The sequence below is a fragment of the Malus sylvestris genome, chromosome 1 (genome assembly GCF_916048215.2).
Source record: "Malus sylvestris chromosome 1, drMalSylv7.2, whole genome shotgun sequence".
NCBI lineage: Eukaryota > Viridiplantae > Streptophyta > Magnoliopsida > Rosales > Rosaceae > Malus > Malus sylvestris.
In genome coordinates this window covers 25882950-25903723 of record NC_062260.1, presented here as the reverse complement: position 1 = coordinate 25903723, position 20774 = coordinate 25882950, and the positions used below count along the sequence as shown (strand labels likewise).

Below are 20774 nucleotides of genomic sequence, written 5' to 3'. Positions count from 1 at the left end.
TTGACGAATACAGCAAAAGGACAACAAAGTGTAACAGTCCCAATTCCAACCAATAAATTTAGGTCTTCCAAGTTCCAATACTCGTATCATTTAACGCCGCATAGCATAAAATACGTTTCCTTCTTTTTCTTCATATCAAAAGAAAATTTTCCAATAACCTCGAATGAACCAATTAAGGTCGTGTTAAAAATTGTTTATGAAATTGTTAAAAGTATTTTATAACATCTACAAGCGTTTTTTTTTTTTAACTTTTGACAAAAAAAAAAACTACATTTGAAATAATACTTTTAAAATAATTGTGTGGGATAGGAGTGCTTTCTAGAGAATCACAACCTCGAGGACTAGAAATATAACATAACAATAAGCTAATAACAATGTGGTTCAAATTTGTCTTTATAAATTTTTATTCTATTAATTTTCTTAATTGAAAGCAATAATCAAAACCAATAAAAAAAAAAGGGATTTCTCCGTCTTCATAAGAAAAAATATCGTCTTGTTACTAATTAATTAGTATTCAATTTAATATAATTAACTAGTACATTGTGACCTTCAACCAAAATGTAATGCGAAAATGAGTTGACATTTGTCACATTTTCTAATTAATTGTTGAATTTGATCGACTTATTCTTAAAATTAGAACCAAAATTAAGGTGATAAAAAAATTTATAAAAAGTTCATGTTAAGAGAAAATTGTTAGCATTTTTCTATTAACATTAGAAGATGAGCATACACTTTGTGTGTGAACAATTTCATTTTCTTTTTTGTTTTTTATTAAGGAGTGTGATTAGTTTTTAAAATTGTCAAAAGGTATAAAATTACTATTTTACCCTCCTCATGTCAACATTGTGTATTCAAAAGTGAGGGCAAAATTGAAAAAAAAGGGGGCAAAAAGTTAACAAGCCCCCTTCTCTTAATAGAATACTAGCATTTGCCTAAACACTTTGTGTGTATGAACACATTTTTTTAGAAAATGAGAATGAGAGAGGGACAGAACATGGGGAGAGTGGGAGGTTTTTGTTTTTGGTTGTTGTTTTTTTTTTTTTTAATATTGGAAGTATATTTTAACATCATTTGTAGGTGATGCTTTAATAAAAAACAGTAAAAGTTAGACCTATGAAATTACATTATTGCCCATCATTTTTTTGTGTGATAGAAGACTAATTAGTCTTTTCACCCTCTTTTGGTTGACAAAGAGAATTTCATTAATTAGTAGATATATTCTATAATACATCAAAAATTTGAAAATCATGGTTTTATTTTTCTAAAAAAAGGAAAAAGTTGGTAGCTTCGTCATGGTAGTCCATCTTTTTTGGAGACGGAAAGACTTACAAAGACATTTCAAACTCTCCTAATCATGTACGATTTACCAGCAACAAGAATCAAAATGTGACAAATTTGAACCACATTGTTAATTGAAGATCATGGTCGTCAATTAACATGATCTTCAATTAAGAAAATTAATCATGATCTTCAATTAACGTCATGAAGGCCGAGTAAAATACGTGCCCTAAGAAAATTAATCATGATCTTCAATTAACGTCATGAAGGCCGAGTAAAATACGTGCCCAAAATTCGTTCCCAAATATTGAGACACCCCGTGATGTTAATTGAAGATCATGGTTGATGTTATCAAAAGCTGTCACCTCCTCACCCACCCACGCCGCACCCAAACAATGAGGTCGGTCTCACAGCACTAACTTTCATGGAATCATGATGAACCAAAGGGCATTATACAGTAACTCCAAACTCTCTCTCTCTCTCTCTCTCCTCTTCAAACTATAAGCAAATTGCAGAAAGTAGTTTTGTCCGCCGCGTTCAAATAAACAAGATTACATTTTTCCCATTTAAATCTGTCATCTTTGATCTCAATTTTTTAATTCCAAGTCCCCTGTTTCCAGATCTTCATCCGCTACTTCCATTAACACAAGCTCTCAGCCGTTGATCTGATTCCGCGTTCCGTACATAAAGCATTCAACTTTCCAGGTTGGGAATCCGAGTTTCACTTTCTTTTCACTTACCCAGGAATCCAATTCCCCTGGAGACAAATCTTCATGCTTCCATTGTTGTTTTCCTTTTTCGGGAATCATCGAAATTTTAGCGCTTTTCAGTGCTTCAAGATCTTCTTTTGCCTGTAGTGTCGATCAAGGTACATTTTCTTTAGATCTACTTACCCTTTTGGAAGCCATTGTTTTTTGTCTATTTTTAGTAAGGAAATATACTTAAAATATAATTATGATTAATTATGACTAAGCATGATTATAAAGCTTCCGTTTTTGTCATTGTGTTGCCTGAATTACATGTAAAATCTGGAGTTCTTGCTTGTATGTTTTCAGGGTTTGCTGGAGGAGGCTGAGCTCAAAGTTGGGGTTGTCCTAATTTGGAAAGAAAACGAAGAGTTGGGGTTTCTTCTTTAGCCATTTGTACGCATGCTTTTGGGGTTTTCTTTGGTTGTTGATATAGTTTAGGTAATTTATTTCGCACAGATTGCTTGATTTGGAAAGCGATGACTTGGGCATCGCCCAAAGGTTCGATTTCAACGACTTCCTACCCGAAGGGTCTTTCTTGGATTGTAGTTTCGGGGGTGGCATTGGCTTTGTTCTTACTTTTTGCTTCCTGGGTTTTAGTTACTTACCCGATTGGTTCCACGGTTAGCTGGTATTTCTATGGTGTTGATGGCATGCAGAAATTGGATTATTCTAGCTCTATAGGGAATCCCATGTCCCACGATTCTCCCTTTCCTAACAATGTAGATAGTAGCGATAAGAATGTGGTATCCGGTTCTAATTTAGAAGTTCCGAGAAGTTCAGATGATCCACACCCAAAAGTTGTTGATCATCAAACTGAGTCTAATTTAGAAGTTCCGAAAAGTTCAGATGATCCGCAAACAAAAGTTGTTGATCAGAATGTTACTACTGAATTGAATTCACAAGTACCCACGACATCAGATGGTTCAGTGGTTGTTTCAGAAACTAGAGGGATCAAAGATGTACCAGATGTGACAGAAAACTCATCCGGTTCATCAGACAATGAAAATGTTGCATCAGTGCCTGCTGTTTCAACCGCTTCATCAATTGTTGACGGTATGATAAAAACTGATAAGAATTTGTCAGATGAGTCCAATCCACAACTGTCCTCACATTCAAGTGATCCATCAATAGTTTCGGAAATAAAGGAGACAAAGGATATAGAAGCACCTGCTCTTGGGCCATCTAATAACACAATGCAAGAAGACGGGGCTAAGGTTGCTTCTGGTTCGTCCAATGTTACAGAAATTGGAGAAAATGATAAACCTGTTTCTGTGAGTCTTTCCAACAATTCAGACATCTCACTCATTGAGCCAAATGATACTATTTCAGCTCCATCTGATTCCAAACCTGAAAGCATCCCAACTTCTACTCAGCTGCGCAACAATGCAACCAGTGGTGGTTCCGTTGATTCAGGTAGCTTTTGTGTTGTTTTGTTATGCTTTCATGTGTGCTGAAATTTTACAAGTTGCTATAACCTGAGCCTTTTATACTTCTGATTGAACTTTTGTATAATCTTTAACTTTTGTACTTATGAAATTTGAGTTGTTGCTATAATATTACATTTTCAAGTAGATTTTTTGTTCTCGGTACTTATTTTTATGTTTTTGACTTACATCTTGTTCGTATTATGCAGGCTGTGATCTATACAGTGGAAGTTGGATTTATGATTCAGAAGGACCGCTATATACCAACAATACATGTCCTGTCCTGACACAGATGCAAAATTGCCAGGGAAATGGGAGGCCTGACAAGCAGTATGAGAATTGGCGATGGAAGCCCTCCCAGTGTGACCTGCCACGTTTTGATCCCAGGAAATTTCTAGAGTTGATGAGGGGAAAAACAATAGCTTTCATTGGTGATTCGGTTGCTCGAAACCATATGGAGTCATTGTTATGCATGCTCTGGCAGGCAATTATCTAAACTTTTTTTTATGAATTTTATCTCAAATTAGATGCTTCTCCTTCTCGGACAAAACAGTTTTGTTCTTATAGTAGACGGAATTTTTACAACTCTGGATTCATCAACCCTGCTAGCGATTGCGTTCAGAATTAGATTTGTGGAGTTTGTTTAGTGTTTGCGTTTCAAAGCAGCTGTGTAAGATTGCAGTCCTTTTTTGCGGATAATGCTGTTTGAACTGACTCTAGTGGTGCTTACATCTTTGTGTGGTGTATGCAGGTAGAAGTTCCAAAAAATCGGGGGAACAAGAGAATGCAACGTTATTATTTCAAGTCGACATCTACATTTGTTGTCCGGATTTGGTCCTCATGGCTTGTGAAACAAACAACCGAGGCATTTGATTTTGCTCGAGAGGGTGTGGCCAAGCTCCACCTTGATGCCCCTGATGATAAATTCATAGATCTCATCCCAAAGTTTGATGTGATTATTTTCTCCTCCGGCCATTGGTTCGCCAAGCAGTCAGTCTACATCTTAAACAACGAGATAGTGGGAGGGCAGTTGTGGTGGCCGGACAATTCAAGGCCTATGAAGGTTAACAACATTGAAGCATTTGGAATATCCGTCGAGACAATTCTCACTGCTGTTGCTAGACATCCGAACTATACAGGGATCGCGATTGTGAGGTCCTATTCACCTGACCATTACGAGGGTGGAGCTTGGAACACCGGAGGATCATGCACCGGGAAGGTAAAGCCTCTTGCGCTTGGCGAAGTAGTGGAAAATGGCTTTACAAACATAATGCATGAAAAACAGGTTATGGGTTTCAACCGTGCGATTCAGAAAGGTGTGACAAACAAGTCGAAGTTGAAGTTGATGGATATCACGAAACCTTTCGAGTACCGCCATGACGGGCATCCAGGCCCGTACAGAAGCCCGGACCCTAACAAGAAAACACAGCGGGGACCTGACGGAAGGCCTCCGCCACAGGATTGCTTGCACTGGTGCATGCCGGGTCCGGTTGATACATGGAACGAATTTGTGCTTGAAATTATAAGGAGAGAATATGAGTTGGGGAAAAGCTTATAGAGTAACCATTTTTTGTTTAAAATTCTTTAAATATTAGCTTGTAGAGTGATTATTTGTTGGATTAGATGGGATGATTAGCGGCTAATTCTGTATTTTGAGAGCAATTAGAGTAAATAAGTGATTTGCTTGTTTGGCTATGTGCTTGTGTCATACATCTCAATTTAAGATTAAGTAAAAAACCTTCTTTTTATAATTTTCATTCCAATTTAGAAATTCTTTTTTGCATTTTTCTCAGACTATATTCTAATTTTTATTTTTTAATAAGTACGGTATTCGTTGATAAGATAAAATGAATAAGAACAATGAGGATAAGGTGCATTTATGTGGGTTTTAATTAAAATTGTGTTAAGGTCTCGGGTGTTTCCTCCTCAGCAAGCTAGGAACGCTCTTTTGTATGATTCTAGAGGTCTCGGGTGTTTTCGAGGCTTCTCTTTAAATTAAATTATTTTTAACTAAAAAATATTAAAACTTTGTCGGTGTTTTATCCAGCCTTAGGAAAAGAGAGTGTTCTGCATCAAATTACAAATTACGAAGATCAAAGTTCAAAGTTGAATTAAAATGTATAAATATGATTATTTTTGTAAAACGAGATATGCGGCCGTAATTAATACACTGTCAAGCGATCGTTTTCGTCTATTTACCAAATTAGAAAACAAAAGGGACCAGCACATTGACCTTTTAATGCTGACGTGACAAATTTCCATTGGCCACATGCACGATAGCGGCGATATATCTACTACAGCAAATCCGAGTCATTTCCTGAAAATTTGAAATTCAAATGCCGTCCTGGGGAATCATTAAAATACAAAATCCTTAACAAGCGCTCTCTGCCTTCTTCAACGGTCCTCTTTTCTCCTCCTTCAAACGGCTACTTTCTCTCTCTCCTCTCTCCCTCCTCTCTCTCTCTCTCTCTCTCTCTCTCTAAACATTTCACATTTCAGTTACGCATCTCACATCTCCATTAAAATTCAAACCCCAATTTCTACCTTTTTTCCCCCAAAGTTTCCAAGAAAAGAAAAACGAAACGAAACCCACATTTTCTCGGGAAAATCCTCTAGTCGCCGACGACCGCTACTGTAGCAAGAAAATCCATACATCAGATAGAAAATTGACGTTTGTTGATTTGATCTCTCAGGTTTGTCAACGGATCCTTCCTCTTCCCGTCTTCCTTCTTTTTCTTCAATTTTCCCCAATTCTCCGTTTTGTTCTCGAGCAAGATTTGAAATTTGAAAATTTTGAATTTTTGGTATTGACTTTGTGAATTGTTGGAAACAGTTCCTCAGCTTCTTCTAGTTGATTTTGTCGCCTGTGATCTGGACGGTGCTTTGAATTTTAATTTCTTTGAGCTAAATTACATTGGAATTATTGGTAGAGAGAGAATTTTCCATTCAGTTTTAGAATTTGGTGTTCATATAGAAATTTGACCTAATCTGGACTAGAATTGGGGATGTAATATTTTTTGCTCCAAAGTTTTGGGAGAAACCTGAAATTGGGTTTCGAGGAATCTAGGGTTTTGTTGCTAAGCTTTTTCCATATACTGTGTTGCTATTTAGAGATTTTTAAGAATTTTATGGTCAATTTATGCAATGCATATAGCTAGGGTTTCATGGTGGAGTTTGATTGTGGCAGGTAGCATTGCTTCAACATGTCTAATCTCCAAAGTGAGCAGCTTCTGCAAATGGAAACAACATGTGGATCACTTCTGTATGAGCTTCAGGTATCACATGAATATCTAAATATGAAAAGGAAACTTGTCTAGCTTTTCGGTATTTACGGAAATTGGATTATATACGAAAGTACTAAACTCACTCTTTTTCTTGTCTAATTCGACAAATGCAGATAATTTGGAATGAAGTTGGAGAGTCTGACAAAGATAGGGATAAGATGTTGCTCGAGCTTGAGCAGGAGTGTCTAGAAGTATACAGAAGAAAAGTTGACAAGGCAAATCGGTGTAGGGCACAGCTACGGCAGGCAATTGCTGATTCCGAAGCAGAACTTGCAGCAATCTGCTCTGCAATGGGGGAGCGACCGGTACATATTAGGCAGGTCAGGATCAACCGTAATGAAGATAACTGTGATTGTTTTCATAGATAAATAGGTTAAATATCCTGTTAAGTTAAGAAGACTACTGTTTAAAATCAGAACTATTTACAAATTGCTTTGTCATTTCAGTCTGATCAAAATGCCGGAAGTTTGAAAGAAGAGCTCAGCAAAATAATTCCACAGCTGGAGGAGATGAAGAAAAGAAAATGCGACAGGAAAAATAACTTTCTGGAAGTTTTAGAGGAGATACGGAAAATTTCAAGTGAGATTAATGGAAGCACAGATTACAGTTCTTCTACACCGGCTGTGGATGAAACTGATTTATCATTGAGAAGGCTTGAAGAATTGCACAGACATCTACATGGACTCCAAACTGAGAAGGTTGGGAGTTCTTTTTTCCATTCCCTCTATGTCTGCATATCATCGTAATCAACTTTTGTATTCTTATGTGCTCTTCACTTCCTTATTCATCTGTTCTTTCTTGTTTTGCAGAGTGATAGGCTTAAGCAGATACAGGACCACCTGTGTACATTGAACTCACTTTGCTCGGTTCTTGGTATGGACTACAAACAGACAATTAGTGAGGTTCATCCCAGTTTAGTTGATTCAGAAGGAAGCAAGAATATAAGTAATGATACAATTCAGCGGTTGGCTGCTGCAATACAAAAATTGCGGGAGGTTAAATTACAGAGAATGCAGAGGGTAAAGAATGTTCTTACTTCTTTATCATTTCTTAGTTTCTAGTCAAAGTTGTGCATTTAATTGAATCTTATCAACCTTCTAATCTCTGACAGCTTCAAGATCTTGCAACTACCATGTTAGAGCTGTGGAACTTGATGGATACGCCAATTGAGGAGCAACAGATGTTTCAGAATATAACCTGCAATATTGCTGCTTCAGAACATGAGATAACTGAACCAAATACACTCTCTGTGGACTTCATCAATTATGTGAGTTTTTTTATACTGTAATTCTGTATTATTTCATATTTTTGGATCAGTATATTTTTCAAGGATTTCATCTGGGATTAAATCTATTGTGCAGGTTGAGGCAGAAGTGTCTCGGTTGGAAGAGTTGAAATCAAGTAAAATGAAAGAGCTTGTTCTTAAGAAGAGGTCAGAGCTAGAGGAAATCTGTAGAAAGACACATATGGTCCTAGAAGCAGATAGTGCAATTGACTACGTAATTGAAGCGATAGAGTCAGGTACATATTATATTCTTAAAAGCATATCATGGGGTAACAGAAAATTCCTACGTAAATGTCTTTGAACGTGTGCATCATTCTTACTTGTGCAGGAGATGTGGACCCTGCTTGTGTCCTCGATCAAATTGAGCTTCAGGTTGCAAAGGTTAAAGAGGAAGCTTTTAGCAGGAAAGACATACTTGAAAGAGTTGAGAAGTGGTTGTTTGCTTGTGATGAGGAGTGCTGGCTCGAGGAGTATAACAGGGTTAGTTGTTTCCATCACCATGTCGATTACTTCACCACATTGAAACTCCTTTTCTTACTTGTTCCTTTTTGCGTTCATGTAGGATGAAAACAGATACAATGCTGGAAGAGGAGCTCATCTTACTCTCAAGCGTGCTGAGAAAGCACGTGCTTTGGTTAATAAACTTCCAGGTATTGTCCAAATTTTGAAAAATGGCACCTTTGGTTAATAGTAGACTATCCTATATATGAAACTGTTACAGAACTGTGCTTTGGTCAGGAGTATCATTTTGATATGTTTATGCTGGTTTCAGTTTTTTCCTTTATTTTTTTACATTTAAATGTGTTTTTACGTGGATCCTGGTTTTTATACAGCAATGGTGGATGCATTGGCTTCAAAAACCATATCATGGGAGAAGGAGAGGGGCATTGAGTTCACATATGATGGTGTAAGTTGCTTCCCTTGTATTTGTGAAGTCTCTAGGAGATTTATTCCAGTTGAAGTTTATTTTTTGTTTTCATACATGCAACTTCTGAAACAATTTTTATTGTTATCCACTTCTGTTCAGATTCGTCTTCTTTCCATGCTTGAAGAGTATACTATATTACGGGAGGAGAAGGAGCAGGAACGTCGAAGACAGCGGGTATGGCCAGCAGTTTCACTTGGACATATTTCTTTGAAGATCTTGCTGTGAACTGTGTGACAAATCTTCATCTTCCATTTTCAGGACCAGAAAAAGATTCAAGGTCAGTTGATAGCTGAGCAAGAGGTACTTTATGGGTCAAAACCAAGTCCTTCGAAACCTCAGAGTGTAAAGAAGGCTCCGAGAATGTCAACTGGAGGTGCAAGCAATAGAAGACTTTCAATGCAAGCTCCTAAACCTGATCCACTTCACTCCGTCAAAGGTACTCCGCGTTCAAGAAAGAGTGACCGAGTGAATCCAAATGAGCAATTAAACAATCATCTGGATGATGGCTTTTCATCTTTGTCCACAGGTTAATCTCTTCTCCAACGGTTCTCATTTGTGTCTGGTTGACAAATGAGAATATTGTAAAAAGATATATTTTAGTTGATTTGAAGGTTATTCACCATCTGTTTCCTTGCAGGGGGGGACTCTGACTCTGGTAGTAGTACCTAAAAACATGTTTGTTTTATTCTTCGTTCCATCGGTGTTTCAGAAGCTTCTGTTGATTTCATTTTAAACAAAACATGAGGCATGACGCTGGAACACCATATCTCTGTTGCTGTCTAGTGTCTCAAAAAAAAAAAAAGCCTGCTATACAGACACTATACGAAAACATGTTGACAATCAAATTTTAACGTATTTTTATCCTGTCTTTTTTATGCAGGTAGAAGAGGCTTAGGCTTAGATGTTGCTGGACTTTCTGTTAAAAAACACTCTTTTGGCGCCCCAAATCCTTCTGAAGTGGAGACACCAACAATTCGTAAACCCTTCTCCCCCATTTCTGTTCCCGTTTCCATTCCATCCGAAAATGTTGCTTTCGGCACTACTCCTCTGAAGCCTAGAACTGTTGCAGACGAGGAGAACAAGACTTCCAAGGTGATGCCAATCTTCGTACCAACGACACCATCAACGGTGTCAGTTCCCATGCAGACAGCTATGACACCAGCTCCTCCTCCACCAGTTCCTTTCGCTACCAACTTAGTTCAAGAGATTCCTGAGGAGATTGAGTACTCATTTGAGGAACGAAGAGCTGGTTTTGTGCTCCCAAAAACACATGTCAAGTCGATGATACAAGTTTGATAGGTTAATTAGTTACATATCGGTGAGAACTTGAGTTAAAATTGTTGTTTTAGCTTTTCTTTTTCCTTTTGTATTGGATTTTTTTGACTTTCAAGTCAATTGCAATTGGCTTTCCTGGTTTTTATGTACATAGTCTACGACCAGTCAACGTGGACTAAGAATGTCTGAACCTGTTCCCCTCCTGATTAATGTAATCATTAAGTTTCTAATCTCCTTTGTTTCAATTCAGTAGTTTGTTCGAGAAAAATTTCGATAGAGTTGTCTGATTAGTTTCTTCTCATTTTTAATAAAATGTTTTCAAATAAAACCGACAACCAAAATACCGGAATTCTATTATGTGAGAACACGGAATTTAACTGCCTGACACAAGTTTTTCTCAAGATTTTGATTTTGGTTGATCAAACTTCATCATTTTTTTACTTTTTTATTTTTCTGAAGGGCATTTTATATACAGTGGCATTAACAGTAGATACCCCAAACTAAAAGGGCGTTTAGTGCAAATTAAAATCTTGGAGTCAAACTTTAATTTTCTGAAAAGACAAAAGAGTTGTCAGTAGTTGGGAAATTGGTGAAGCTCCCTAACGTTAGCTTTACAGCTTTGATATAATATTTATTTATTTATACAACTTTATCTAAATTAATAAAATGGTAATAAAAAATAGAAAAGCCCTTTTCTTTTCTCAAACAAAACTTGATTGTTTTTTTAATATTCAAGTTTAGTATCATTGTGCATATATTAAATTCAGTTTTATTGAATTTCCAAGACGGACGTGAACCATTTTCTTAACTAAAATTTATACTTTGCATTTGCAATTAGAATATTAATTTTTAATTAAATTTTATCAGTATTTAATTATTACCAATTACATTTTTATTTATAATTTACCAAATTTTTATACTTTATTTATTTCTCCTCCTTTTCCTGTAAAAACCCTAAATTCACGTTTGTCAGAAGTGTTTCTGAAATCAGTGTTTCTAGTTTCCTTGTAATTTCTTTGAAGTGGTTTACAAATTTTTTTTACTGAAATTCCAGTCTCTGCCATTGAAGCTCTGTGTTTTCTCTGCAATGGTGGAGGCACACCTCAGAACTGGAGGAGCTGCAGCGCTGAGTTCTTCGCCTTTCTGCATTTAGAGACGACTTGGCGTTTTCCGGGTTCCAAATTTTTTGAAAGTTTGGAACTTTCTAGCATACTTTTACATAAATCTGTTCAAGTTCTTGTTTTGCAGTTAAATTATCTTCTGGGTTTTTTTTTTTTTGCTTCCTAAAGTTGCAGGCTTTAATGCGTAGATTCTAGGGTTTGAAGAGTTTGTAGGGTTTTAAGATTTTTAGGGTTTTTGGGTGGTTTTTGTGTGTCTGCAAATTTGGATATGCAAATGGAGGAGAAAGACAACAAGTTGGTTTCTGGTGTAGCAGTGAGCGGTGAACAAGCTCCAGAGAATTACAGAATTGCCCCCAGAACCGAAAACCCTAGCCCATCTGGGGGCCCCACAACGGTGGTAGCTCCGATGACGTCGCCGATGAGCTTGACTGGGACCGGTACGGATGGGAAGAAGAAGAGGGGCAGGCCTAGGAAGTACGGACCCGACAGCAAGCCCGTCCGGTCGTCGGCATTGTCCCCGATGCCGATTTCGTCGTCGATTCTGCTCCCTGGAGAGTTCTCCGCCTGGAAGAGGGGCAGAGGCAAGCCCGTTGACTCGATCAAGAAGTCTCACAAGCATGACGTGTTTGAGAACTCAGGTAATGGAACGTAACGAAACGACCCCTTTAAATAAAAGCTTTGAAAAATTTGACTTTCGGTTAATGTTGGTTTCCATTTTAACTGTTACATTTGGGATGAAATGATCATGGTCTGTTGTCGTAGCTCTGATGCTGTTGACGGGGATTTTTGGATCAGCGTTATGTTATTGAGCCTAATGATGCCGATCCAAAAATCCCCGTCAACAGATTGTGTCATGTTTACTGCTGTGTGAGATCTGAAGGGAATGTTTGGATTTGGTTTGCAAGTGGACCCTTTGTGATCAGATTCCCTTGTCAGATCTGGGGTAAATGGTGATTTATGTGGATTGGATATGCTGTTGTTTTCAGTTATGTGGAGTTTTTCTGCTGCCTACAAATTTATATTGTACTCTCTTTGCCTTTTCTGTGAGGAAAACAGATTGAGAGGGTGATTGAAGTGCCAGCTTGTTCAATAGACAATAGGTAATAGGTAGAGTCCACTAATTAGGCTGACGTGCCTGGATTAGACTTGCCTAATTAGGTGATTATCTCTTAATCACCTGCTGACTCTGGACTAATTGCACAGGATGATAAAGAAAAGAGAAAAAAAAAACGAAGAAAGCACAAGCAGAGAGTTTGGGTTTAAACACCTGGTTTAGATGCACCTATTTACATTTTTAATTGTTTTTGGGTCAGTTTTGACCTTAACCACTCTCCTTAATATGACCATTCCACTCTTGAAACCTCATCTTATGTTAAAGAGATCCCGTCTCCTGAGGATTACGAGCAGTTTTTCGAGTGGCCCTTGGGTGTAAACTATGACCTTTGTTATAAAATTAATGGGGTTTTAAAATTTGTATGATTAGTTAATCATTTTGTTTTGTGGTGATTCTTTTCTTTCTGCTTGTGAACTAGGCAACAATTACCGGGCTTTGTTCATCTTGATCCATATGTTTTAGTTCATCTAATTATCTCCTTGCATTGCCGTTTTCAGGTTTACGAGTATTATGTTCTTTAGATGAGACTTCACTTGTTTGTTAATGTTTCGTCTCTTGGATTGCTCTACATTTTGGTGGTGATTAGATCATTAAACCTAGCATTTTGAATTGTAGTTTGGATACTTTCTGGGTGTTTATTATGCAAATTCCAATTTTAAAATGGTTTGATTTGGGAATTCACTGACGGTTTTTAATCTTTTTGTGTAGGTGACAAAATTGCATACTCAGTCGGTGCGAACTTTACACCTCACGTCCTCAATGTCCATTCGGGGGAGGTATGCATCAGAAAGTTATATGTGAAACAAACTTTCGCGTCAGTACAAAACTGTCGAGTCAACTGTTCTAATCTATAATGAAAGTTTTTCATCTTATAATTTGTGAAACCAGTCATTATTCTTGTAGACGTTTAAATTACAAGCAAAAAACCACGTCAAACAAAAATTACAAACTGGAAAGTTGATTCAGGTTCCTTATCTAGAGATTTGTTAAGGATGAGTTTTCTTATTCCAGTATTATTGCTTTGATTAAGGTTGTACTTTACTATATTACTGATCGTAGTTCTGGTTCTTGCAGGATGTTACAATGAAGATCATGTCATTCTCTCAACAAGGAGCTCGAGCTATATGCATACTTTCTGCAAATGGTACCATTTCAAATGTTACGCTTAGGCAGGCCAGTTCTTCCGGGGGTACTTTAACATATGAGGTATGGTGTTGTGCCCGTCTTTGAAATTGTCTGTTATTATTTATTACTGTATCAATGTAAGTTCCTAGCTGCAAGCTATTTACATACTTGGTCTCGTGACTCTCGTGTAATATCATGTTGTGTTTTGTTTCTAATCGCTCTATATTTAAGAACATAACCTTAAGTTAATATTTTCTTTAGATATGCATACAGATACACATGTATTTTATAGCTAGTTGATTCTGCAGGGCAACAAAAAAAAAATAAGGAAAACTAACGAAAAATCCAAAAAAACTTCTCTTTTAATGAAAAGACCTTTTGAAAGGTATAGTGAATAGTGCCAGTTAAAGGTAAAAATGTGGTTTTTCATTAAAAGTGAACAGTACCGGGAGTGTTCTGTTAAAACTCCCAAAAAAAATAAGGAAATTGTTCCTGCATCATATTGAATTTATGACATTGTTGCTCGGGAGAACACCTGAAGTTCTTTTTGTTGATTTTACAGGGCCGCTTTGAGATACTCTCCTTGTCGGGATCTTATATACCAACTGAGAATGCAGGAACAAAGAGCAGATCCGGTGGCATGAGTGTTGCTTTGGCAGGCCCAGACGGTAGAGTGGTTGGGGGTGGACTTGCTGGTATGCTGATCGCTGCTGGCCCCGTGCAGGTAACATCATTATACAATTATACACGCGTTTAAAAAGTTGTTTTTACGATCAAGTAATCTAGCACTTTGCTATTATACTATAAATTAGTTGTGGTATAGTAGTTTACTCTCTAAAAACAAGTTCTGTAATTCATGTTATCCTCCAAACTGTTTTGACTGCATCAGGTTGTGGTGGGCAGTTTTCTGCAAGGTCACCAGCAGGAACAGAAGCCAAAGAAGCAGAGAGTCGAGCCTGTATCATCGTCAATTGTCCCTATCATTGTCAATGCTATGTCTGGTGAAGAAATGAAGGTCTATGGCGGAGTAAAGCCCATTCTGACGGCTCCTTCCTTCCACGGAGACCAATCAAATTCTCCGAATCCCGTGCACGGCTTCAAGAACTCAGCTTCTGAGAGTAAATCATTGTTGTCTGAAGATGATTCTAAAGGCTCTGGTCAAGCAAACTGTGAAGTTTCTTATTGATCATGCTTGCTCCATTCGTGTGACTGTTGTATCTTAATTGTTTTGTTCAGACTGAGTGACATCTAGGCTCTATCAAACTTGTCTGACTATTTTACGAAGGACAGACTAGGCTTAACGTATCTCGTGTTGGTTTAAACCCCGAGTCGGTAGTCTTTTGTATTAGGTTTTAGGTCGGTCTCTTGATCGTGATCAGGCCCGCCATGTACGTGGCTGTTGTATCCGTGTATTTCTACTTTCTAGTGTTGTATGATATAGCATTTTCAGATGTATGAAAAACATGACTGGTCATTTGTCCCTTCAAGTTCTTATTATCTGAACGTTGGAATATGAATGGATGTTGTGACTCTTTGCTTACGAACTTGAAGTGCTTTAAACATTCAAAAGCGCTTATGAACATAAGTGCTTCTTTCTTATAGTACATTCTCGTGAACGATTTTTCTTTACATTGCTACAGTTTATTAACTTGAGTTCCATTACTGCAACACAAAATTGCTGCCTAGAAAACACATGAAGTTGTCAGCACTTCTGCTTTCCATGCCTTATTTACCTTTTCTATAAACTCTTCTGCTCTCGTCCACAGCTCATTGTCGGTGTCAGTTTCATCATCGTCGCTATCTCCATCGGTGCTGCTGAATTCACCATCATCAGCTGCTGCATTCTGTTCATTTGACACTAATTCACTGACCTGCATCAAGGCATTCTTCTCCTTCCACTCGTGTTTCGCCCTCGTGCCTTGTTCATCATCCGCACTCTTGCTGGGGGCCGTTGTGACACGAATTATGCTCCGTTCATCGTTGTTGGAGACAGGTCTCGATCCCACGAGAATAATGACTATGATCAAGTTGCAGAAGCAGAAGATGAACACAGAGTTGGAAGCTGCCTGAGTGATTAATTGTAGTGTAGAATCAAGCATTGTGAAGGATGAGAGAGAGAGAGAGAGAGAGAGAGAGAGAGGGGGGGGGGGGTTTGGATGGAGGAAAGTGTTGGGGGGGGGGGGGAAGCTTTATGTAGGCATATTATCAACCATATTATCATTATGGGGCCTATTTTTCCATTAATTAATTTAATGAAAATGCCTCATCACATCCATATCACTATTCCTGGTTTTATGGCACTTAATTGTCTTTTTTTTTTTTTTTTCTTCCTTTATATCAACGGGAAACAGAAAATTTAAATTTTGAATCTCTTTTAACGTTCAAGTGTTTATTTAACTAAGAGTGAGTTGGCATATACTTGTTAGCGCAGTTGCACAGGACATTATGTTGCCCTTTGTACTCCATTTTGCATTCCCGCTCTCTAACTATTCCCATAATTTGGAATATTTACTTTTGTAAAAGAAAAGGGAAAACCCGAACTGTTTTTGCCCTTTGCACCCATGTACACGATCTTGATTAAATTATAAGACATTTATATCAATGTTTAATTAGAGCTAATGAAAAGAGATTTTAAGAAGAAGAAAAAACACAGAGTATTTGGAGCTAACAGAAATCTTGACACAAAATTGTGTCAGTAACATTTTAGAATTCATATAACCGACCTCACTTAATAAAATAATTATTTGTTGTAATTGTGTTATATCGATTTTTAATTGCTGCCCCACCCGCACCTAAAGTTGACTAAATTAGCAAGATGCTGACAAACTACAACATTAGGTGATTATGTGAAAGAGACTAATAAGAATAGTCTAAATGAAATCATATACAATAAGGTCTTTTGATTACGAACTTGCTTGGAAATTGATGTGGAGACCAACAGATACAAAGACAGGCAATGGCATTGACCTGGCTATCAAATCGACAGCTTTCTTATAAATGGCAACATTATTTGAAATCTTAAAATGTTGAAGGTGAGACCGTCGAAAGATGGGAATCTAGCGTAAGTACTCGACCTTGAACTTTTCCGCTTATTGTCAATTGATTTTGAGAGAGAGGCCGATAAACGCTTTATAAGAATGTTTATTGTTGAGTTGGGACGTGATAAAAAGTTGTATGATGGCCCCAAATACGAAAGCGAAGATAAGAAAAGTTGAACATCTTATGCAATTCAGATTCGGTATAGACTCCGAATCTTGCAATCTGAGCCTATTGACCAAAAAATCTGGACTGTTCAAGAGAGGGACAGAGATCCGAATGTTTGGTTTGTGTGAGGTGACCCACTGGGAAAGGTTAATGGGGATCTTAAAATTTAAAATGAGTGGTCTGAATTTCTCGAACTGTCAGTTTCAAACTGTGAGATTTGGAAAGGATCTCGATTCCTTCTTATATCATGCAGCTTACGAAAGAATATGCCCTTTGGTAACTTTTCAAACACTTTATAGCCCTTTATCCATGTGATTTGAGAATCAAAGGCATTTCTGTAAGGACTGCCAATTCTAAGAATGTGTCATTCCGAATGATTAAAATTAGGGTCGGAAAAGGGCAATCGCTCATTCTTAAAATCGGCATTCTTAAGACCAGAGAGTTGGGTGAAAAAAGAAGCGAAAGATTTTGTAGTTTCCTCAGTAGATCAACTCATTGTTACAAATGTACAAAATTTTAAGCTTGATAAAGCCTGCTAGATTAAATGGGAGGCTATCAACAACTCTGCCCTCCATCCTCTGTTAACTTTTTCAATGAACTCCTCCGCTCTTCTCCTCAGCTCATCTTCACTGTCACACTCCTTGCTTTCATTGTGATGATCACTGCTGCCGTTGTCATCTCCGGCAGCGGCAAGTTCTACCTTGGGATTCGCCACTTGGCCGAAAACAATTGGTGATTTGATCATGGTACCTTCCTCCCGCTCACATTTACCATCTTCAACTTGCTTATGATCATTTGTGTTTCTGTTTTTGTGGCTGCTGGTTACAACCGAGACGGGAATTTCACTTTCTTGATCAGAGTAAGAGCCGGGTTTCGATCCCACGAGGATCATGACTATGATCAAGTTGCAGAAGCAGAAAACGTAAAGAGAGTTGGAAGCGGCCTGAGTGAGCAAGTCCAATGTAGAATCCAACATGGTTGAACAAACAACTCGTGGGATTGGATTGGACTGGATAACTTTCGAGCACGAGCGAGGAGAAGACGGGTTTATTTAGAAGGAGGAAATGAGGGTATTTGTAAGTACTGGTGTGGTGGTGTGGGGAATGAAAGAAGTGTCAGTGAGAAGCTTTTTGTAGGAGAACATGTTGGAGGAGTAGATGGTGAGGTGTGGTGTGAAAGCTAACTGAGAAAATCATTAAAAAAATATTCAACTGTAAATTGGGATGAAACTTCCCAACTTGCAATTTTGTAGGTCTTCGCCCAAGTCCACACGTACCTCCTAAGAACCTCACATGGAACTTCCTGGAAAAGTGACTTCATGGAACCCTAACCACTTTTAGACTTTTTAGCATGCAAAATGTATAGGCTTTTTATTTAAAATGATCCCGACATTGATATATGTTTTTACTTTGGTCCTTAAGTTTTAAAATCACTAAAAGTGGTCGTCAATCATTTAGGTTATTATGTGAGAAATATATGTTAAATTAAAAGTATTTTTGTCGAATCAACTCCTCTCCTGAATTGATGATTTCTTCAATTTAACGGAGGTTTTTAACTAAAAGACAAATGATGAACGGTAAACAATTTCAATGACTACTTCTATCGATTTTAAATCTCAGGTACCAAAGTGAAGAGTTATGACAATCTCAATGATAATTTTAACTAAAAAACTATATATATATATATATATAAATGACCAAAGGATAACGTCTGAGACTGACTTTGACCTTAACAGAGAACTAAAGATTAACGATGGCGCCAAAAAACCGGAAATCACCAGACGGTCCAGACCTGCTGGTATGAACCTGGCTAATCTTGTAGAATAGAAAGTAGCATGAATACTACAAATTGGATGAACACAAATATCCGATAACTACAAAACTTGTTAGCAAACCATAATTTTTCATATGAAAAATGCCTACAAATTCGTAAGAGTTTTGGTTTCATGATGGGCCACATATTACTTCGCAAGATACCAAAGCAAAGCACAACAAATAGGCTACACAGGCAAGCCCTTACCGAACAAAAGAGTAGAACGAAAAACAAAATCATACGATGCTATCACCTCTTCCTTTTCCTATTTCCTGATGTGAGACTATCTTTGTTGAATCCCCTCAAATCATTAGTCGTTTCAGCCACATTTTGCTTCTTGGAACCTTTCCTTCCTCCATATCCAAACTTGGAATCCTTGATATCCCTCTTCTTCGGTTTCTTCCCAGCCGGCTTCCCACCTTGTCTTGCTTTCCCTCCGGACCGATCTCCTGGAGCCACAAATGGCCTCTTCTTACTTGACCTCTCGAATGGTTTCCCATCCTCGAAGTCCAAATCCAACTCGCTGCCTTTGTCACCCCCGGCAAACCCACTTTGCTGCCTCTGCTTCCTCCACTTTTTCACAGATTCTATGTCCTCCTTTTTCTGCTTAGCTCTCTCTTTCAACTTCTGAGCCTGAATCTCCTTAGATAGTTTCTTGGACTCCCTAGCTTTCCTTCTCTCATCCGCTTCCTCGATCTTCTTCTTCTCTACCAAAAGCCGGCTCTTCACTCTCTCCATATGGGAATCTGACTTCACCATCTCTGCATAGTAGTCCTCAGGCCTCAGAAATGGAAGCCCCATTGACTGAAGCTTCTCGAATGCCTTCCTCGTTCCCTCTAAAGCCTGTGTGTAAAATGCAAGCTCTCGAGTCAGGTCATCATTCACGTCCACCTTTTGTTCTTGATGAATGTCAACAGAGAGTTTGTGCACCCATCCTGAATTCTCCGGCCAGCTTATATCTCCAAGTTTATCCATGATACCGTCTCTGTTGTATACAGCCTTATTCGACGGCTCATCCAGCTTCACATCACCATCCTCTTCAGAGTCTTCCTCCAATTCTGACCCGGACCCAACCTCTTCGAAAACATCCTCTTCCATCGAATCCTCATTAAACAACCGGGACTCTTTATTGGACACACCCATTTCGTAAACCTATTAAAAGTAAATACAAATCCCACGTACTATTGAGCAAAATGTACAAAAAAGCGATCAACGGATTCCGAAAAACAAATAAAATTTCCTGAAAACATCATATATCTTAATCTAAATAAACACAGAAACATTCCAAATACCAATATACTTCCATTATTTCCAGCTAAACTCTGTCAAATTCTAAATATCAAAATATAGCGCTACAATCTACGAACAACATATTCAAACCCTAGAAACATACTGTTGGGATTTCAGAAAAATTAAAAAAACAAAAAACAGAAAATGGGATATCTTTTTCTTACCCAAATTTTCTCGGTAACCAAACAGAAAACGGGAAAAAGAAGAACTCAAAACTCCGAACCCAGATAATAATACAGCTAAATCGGAAGAGTATGATAGTATAGAGCTCAAATCGGTTTACTTTTAAGATTGAAATTTGGGAGGCTGAGTACGAAAAATCACCTTTTTCCTCTGTGGCCTCTGAAACCTCGATAAAACCCTACTTCTTCCAATAGGTTGGTCGACGCAGAGGAGGTTTTAGGACCTGCCTTATAGGGCTTAAGCTTTGGGCCCAACAAACAATTTGGGCTCATAATTGGTGGGCTTAAGCCTGTAAATTATAGTTTTACCCAAGGTTTTAAAAGATATTAGGAGCTAGTCGGGTGACATGCTGGGACCTAGCACCTAGGCGGACGTTTAGGCAGATTTAAGTAAATTTATTATATTTCGTGTATATAAGTGTCTGTTTATATTTAAAATATATATAATTTCATCATAAATTACAAAGTAGAATGATATATATTATGAAGTATTAGAACATAATGAAAACATGGGGAAAAACATATAATGTGTGTTCATTTAAGTATACAACAAGTCTCTAATAATTTATTGTAAAAAATAAAATACAAAATGAAAGTTATCTATATTATATCTAAGTAAGTCACAACCTAGACATGTTTAGACAGGCTAGACGAGTGCCTAGGAAATCTATGAGTCATTTCTTAAATTTCAAACTTCTAAGTA

The 20774-nt window shown here is 37.7% G+C and overlaps 5 protein-coding genes across 7 annotated transcripts; 3 read left to right on the top strand and 2 right to left on the bottom strand.

Moving 5' to 3' along the window:
- Window positions 1-1625: 1625 nt before the first annotated feature.
- Window positions 1626-5202, top strand: LOC126589301 (protein YLS7-like). The gene is made up of 4 exons (XM_050254885.1): window positions 1626-2146; window positions 2334-3440; window positions 3661-3935; window positions 4203-5202. The coding sequence occupies exons 2-4, from the start codon at window positions 2504-2506 to the stop codon at window positions 5007-5009; spliced, it is 2019 nt and encodes a 672-aa protein (XP_050110842.1). The 5' UTR covers window positions 1626-2146; window positions 2334-2503; the 3' UTR covers window positions 5010-5202.
- A 619-nt stretch (window positions 5203-5821) lies between these two features.
- Window positions 5822-10468, top strand: LOC126587955 (65-kDa microtubule-associated protein 3). Of its 2 annotated transcripts, none has more exons than XM_050253348.1 (13): window positions 5822-6144; window positions 6639-6726; window positions 6849-7055; window positions 7182-7433; window positions 7545-7754; window positions 7847-8002; window positions 8097-8256; window positions 8349-8500; window positions 8583-8670; window positions 8854-8927; window positions 9048-9122; window positions 9207-9474; window positions 9829-10468. In XM_050253348.1, the coding sequence occupies exons 2-13, from the start codon at window positions 6655-6657 to the stop codon at window positions 10242-10244; spliced, it is 2130 nt and encodes a 709-aa protein (XP_050109305.1). In that variant the 5' UTR covers window positions 5822-6144; window positions 6639-6654; the 3' UTR covers window positions 10245-10468. The 2 variants fall into 2 exon arrangements, with proteins under 2 accessions (XP_050109305.1, XP_050109904.1); XM_050253947.1 differs by having other exon boundaries at window positions 5822-6148; window positions 6643-6726.
- A 368-nt stretch (window positions 10469-10836) lies between these two features.
- Window positions 10837-15127, top strand: LOC126587140 (AT-hook motif nuclear-localized protein 7-like). Its single transcript, XM_050252456.1, has 5 exons — window positions 10837-11982; window positions 13167-13234; window positions 13533-13664; window positions 14146-14307; window positions 14473-15127. Exons 1-5 carry the CDS (start codon window positions 11613-11615, stop codon window positions 14767-14769), a joined length of 1029 nt encoding a protein of 342 aa, XP_050108413.1. The 5' UTR covers window positions 10837-11612; the 3' UTR covers window positions 14770-15127.
- Window positions 15128-17229: 2102 nt separating this feature from the next.
- On the bottom strand, window positions 17230-18018 carry LOC126586310 (uncharacterized). Its single transcript, XM_050251448.1, has one exon. It carries the CDS (start codon window positions 17761-17763, stop codon window positions 17323-17325), a length of 441 nt encoding a protein of 146 aa, XP_050107405.1. The 5' UTR covers window positions 17764-18018; the 3' UTR covers window positions 17230-17322.
- Window positions 18019-18669: 651 nt separating this feature from the next.
- Window positions 18670-20307, bottom strand: LOC126585047 (probable rRNA-processing protein EBP2 homolog). 2 transcript variants are annotated; one of them, XM_050249707.1, is made up of 2 exons: window positions 20214-20307; window positions 18670-19751 (listed from the first exon to the last, which is right to left on the bottom strand). In XM_050249707.1, the coding sequence occupies exon 2, from the start codon at window positions 19740-19742 to the stop codon at window positions 18849-18851; it is 894 nt and encodes a 297-aa protein (XP_050105664.1). In that variant the 5' UTR covers window positions 19743-19751; window positions 20214-20307; the 3' UTR covers window positions 18670-18848. The 2 variants fall into 2 exon arrangements, with proteins under 2 accessions (XP_050105664.1, XP_050106329.1); XM_050250372.1 differs by lacking the exon at window positions 20214-20307 and adding an exon at window positions 20054-20207.
- Between the last annotated feature and the right edge of the window lie 467 nt (window positions 20308-20774).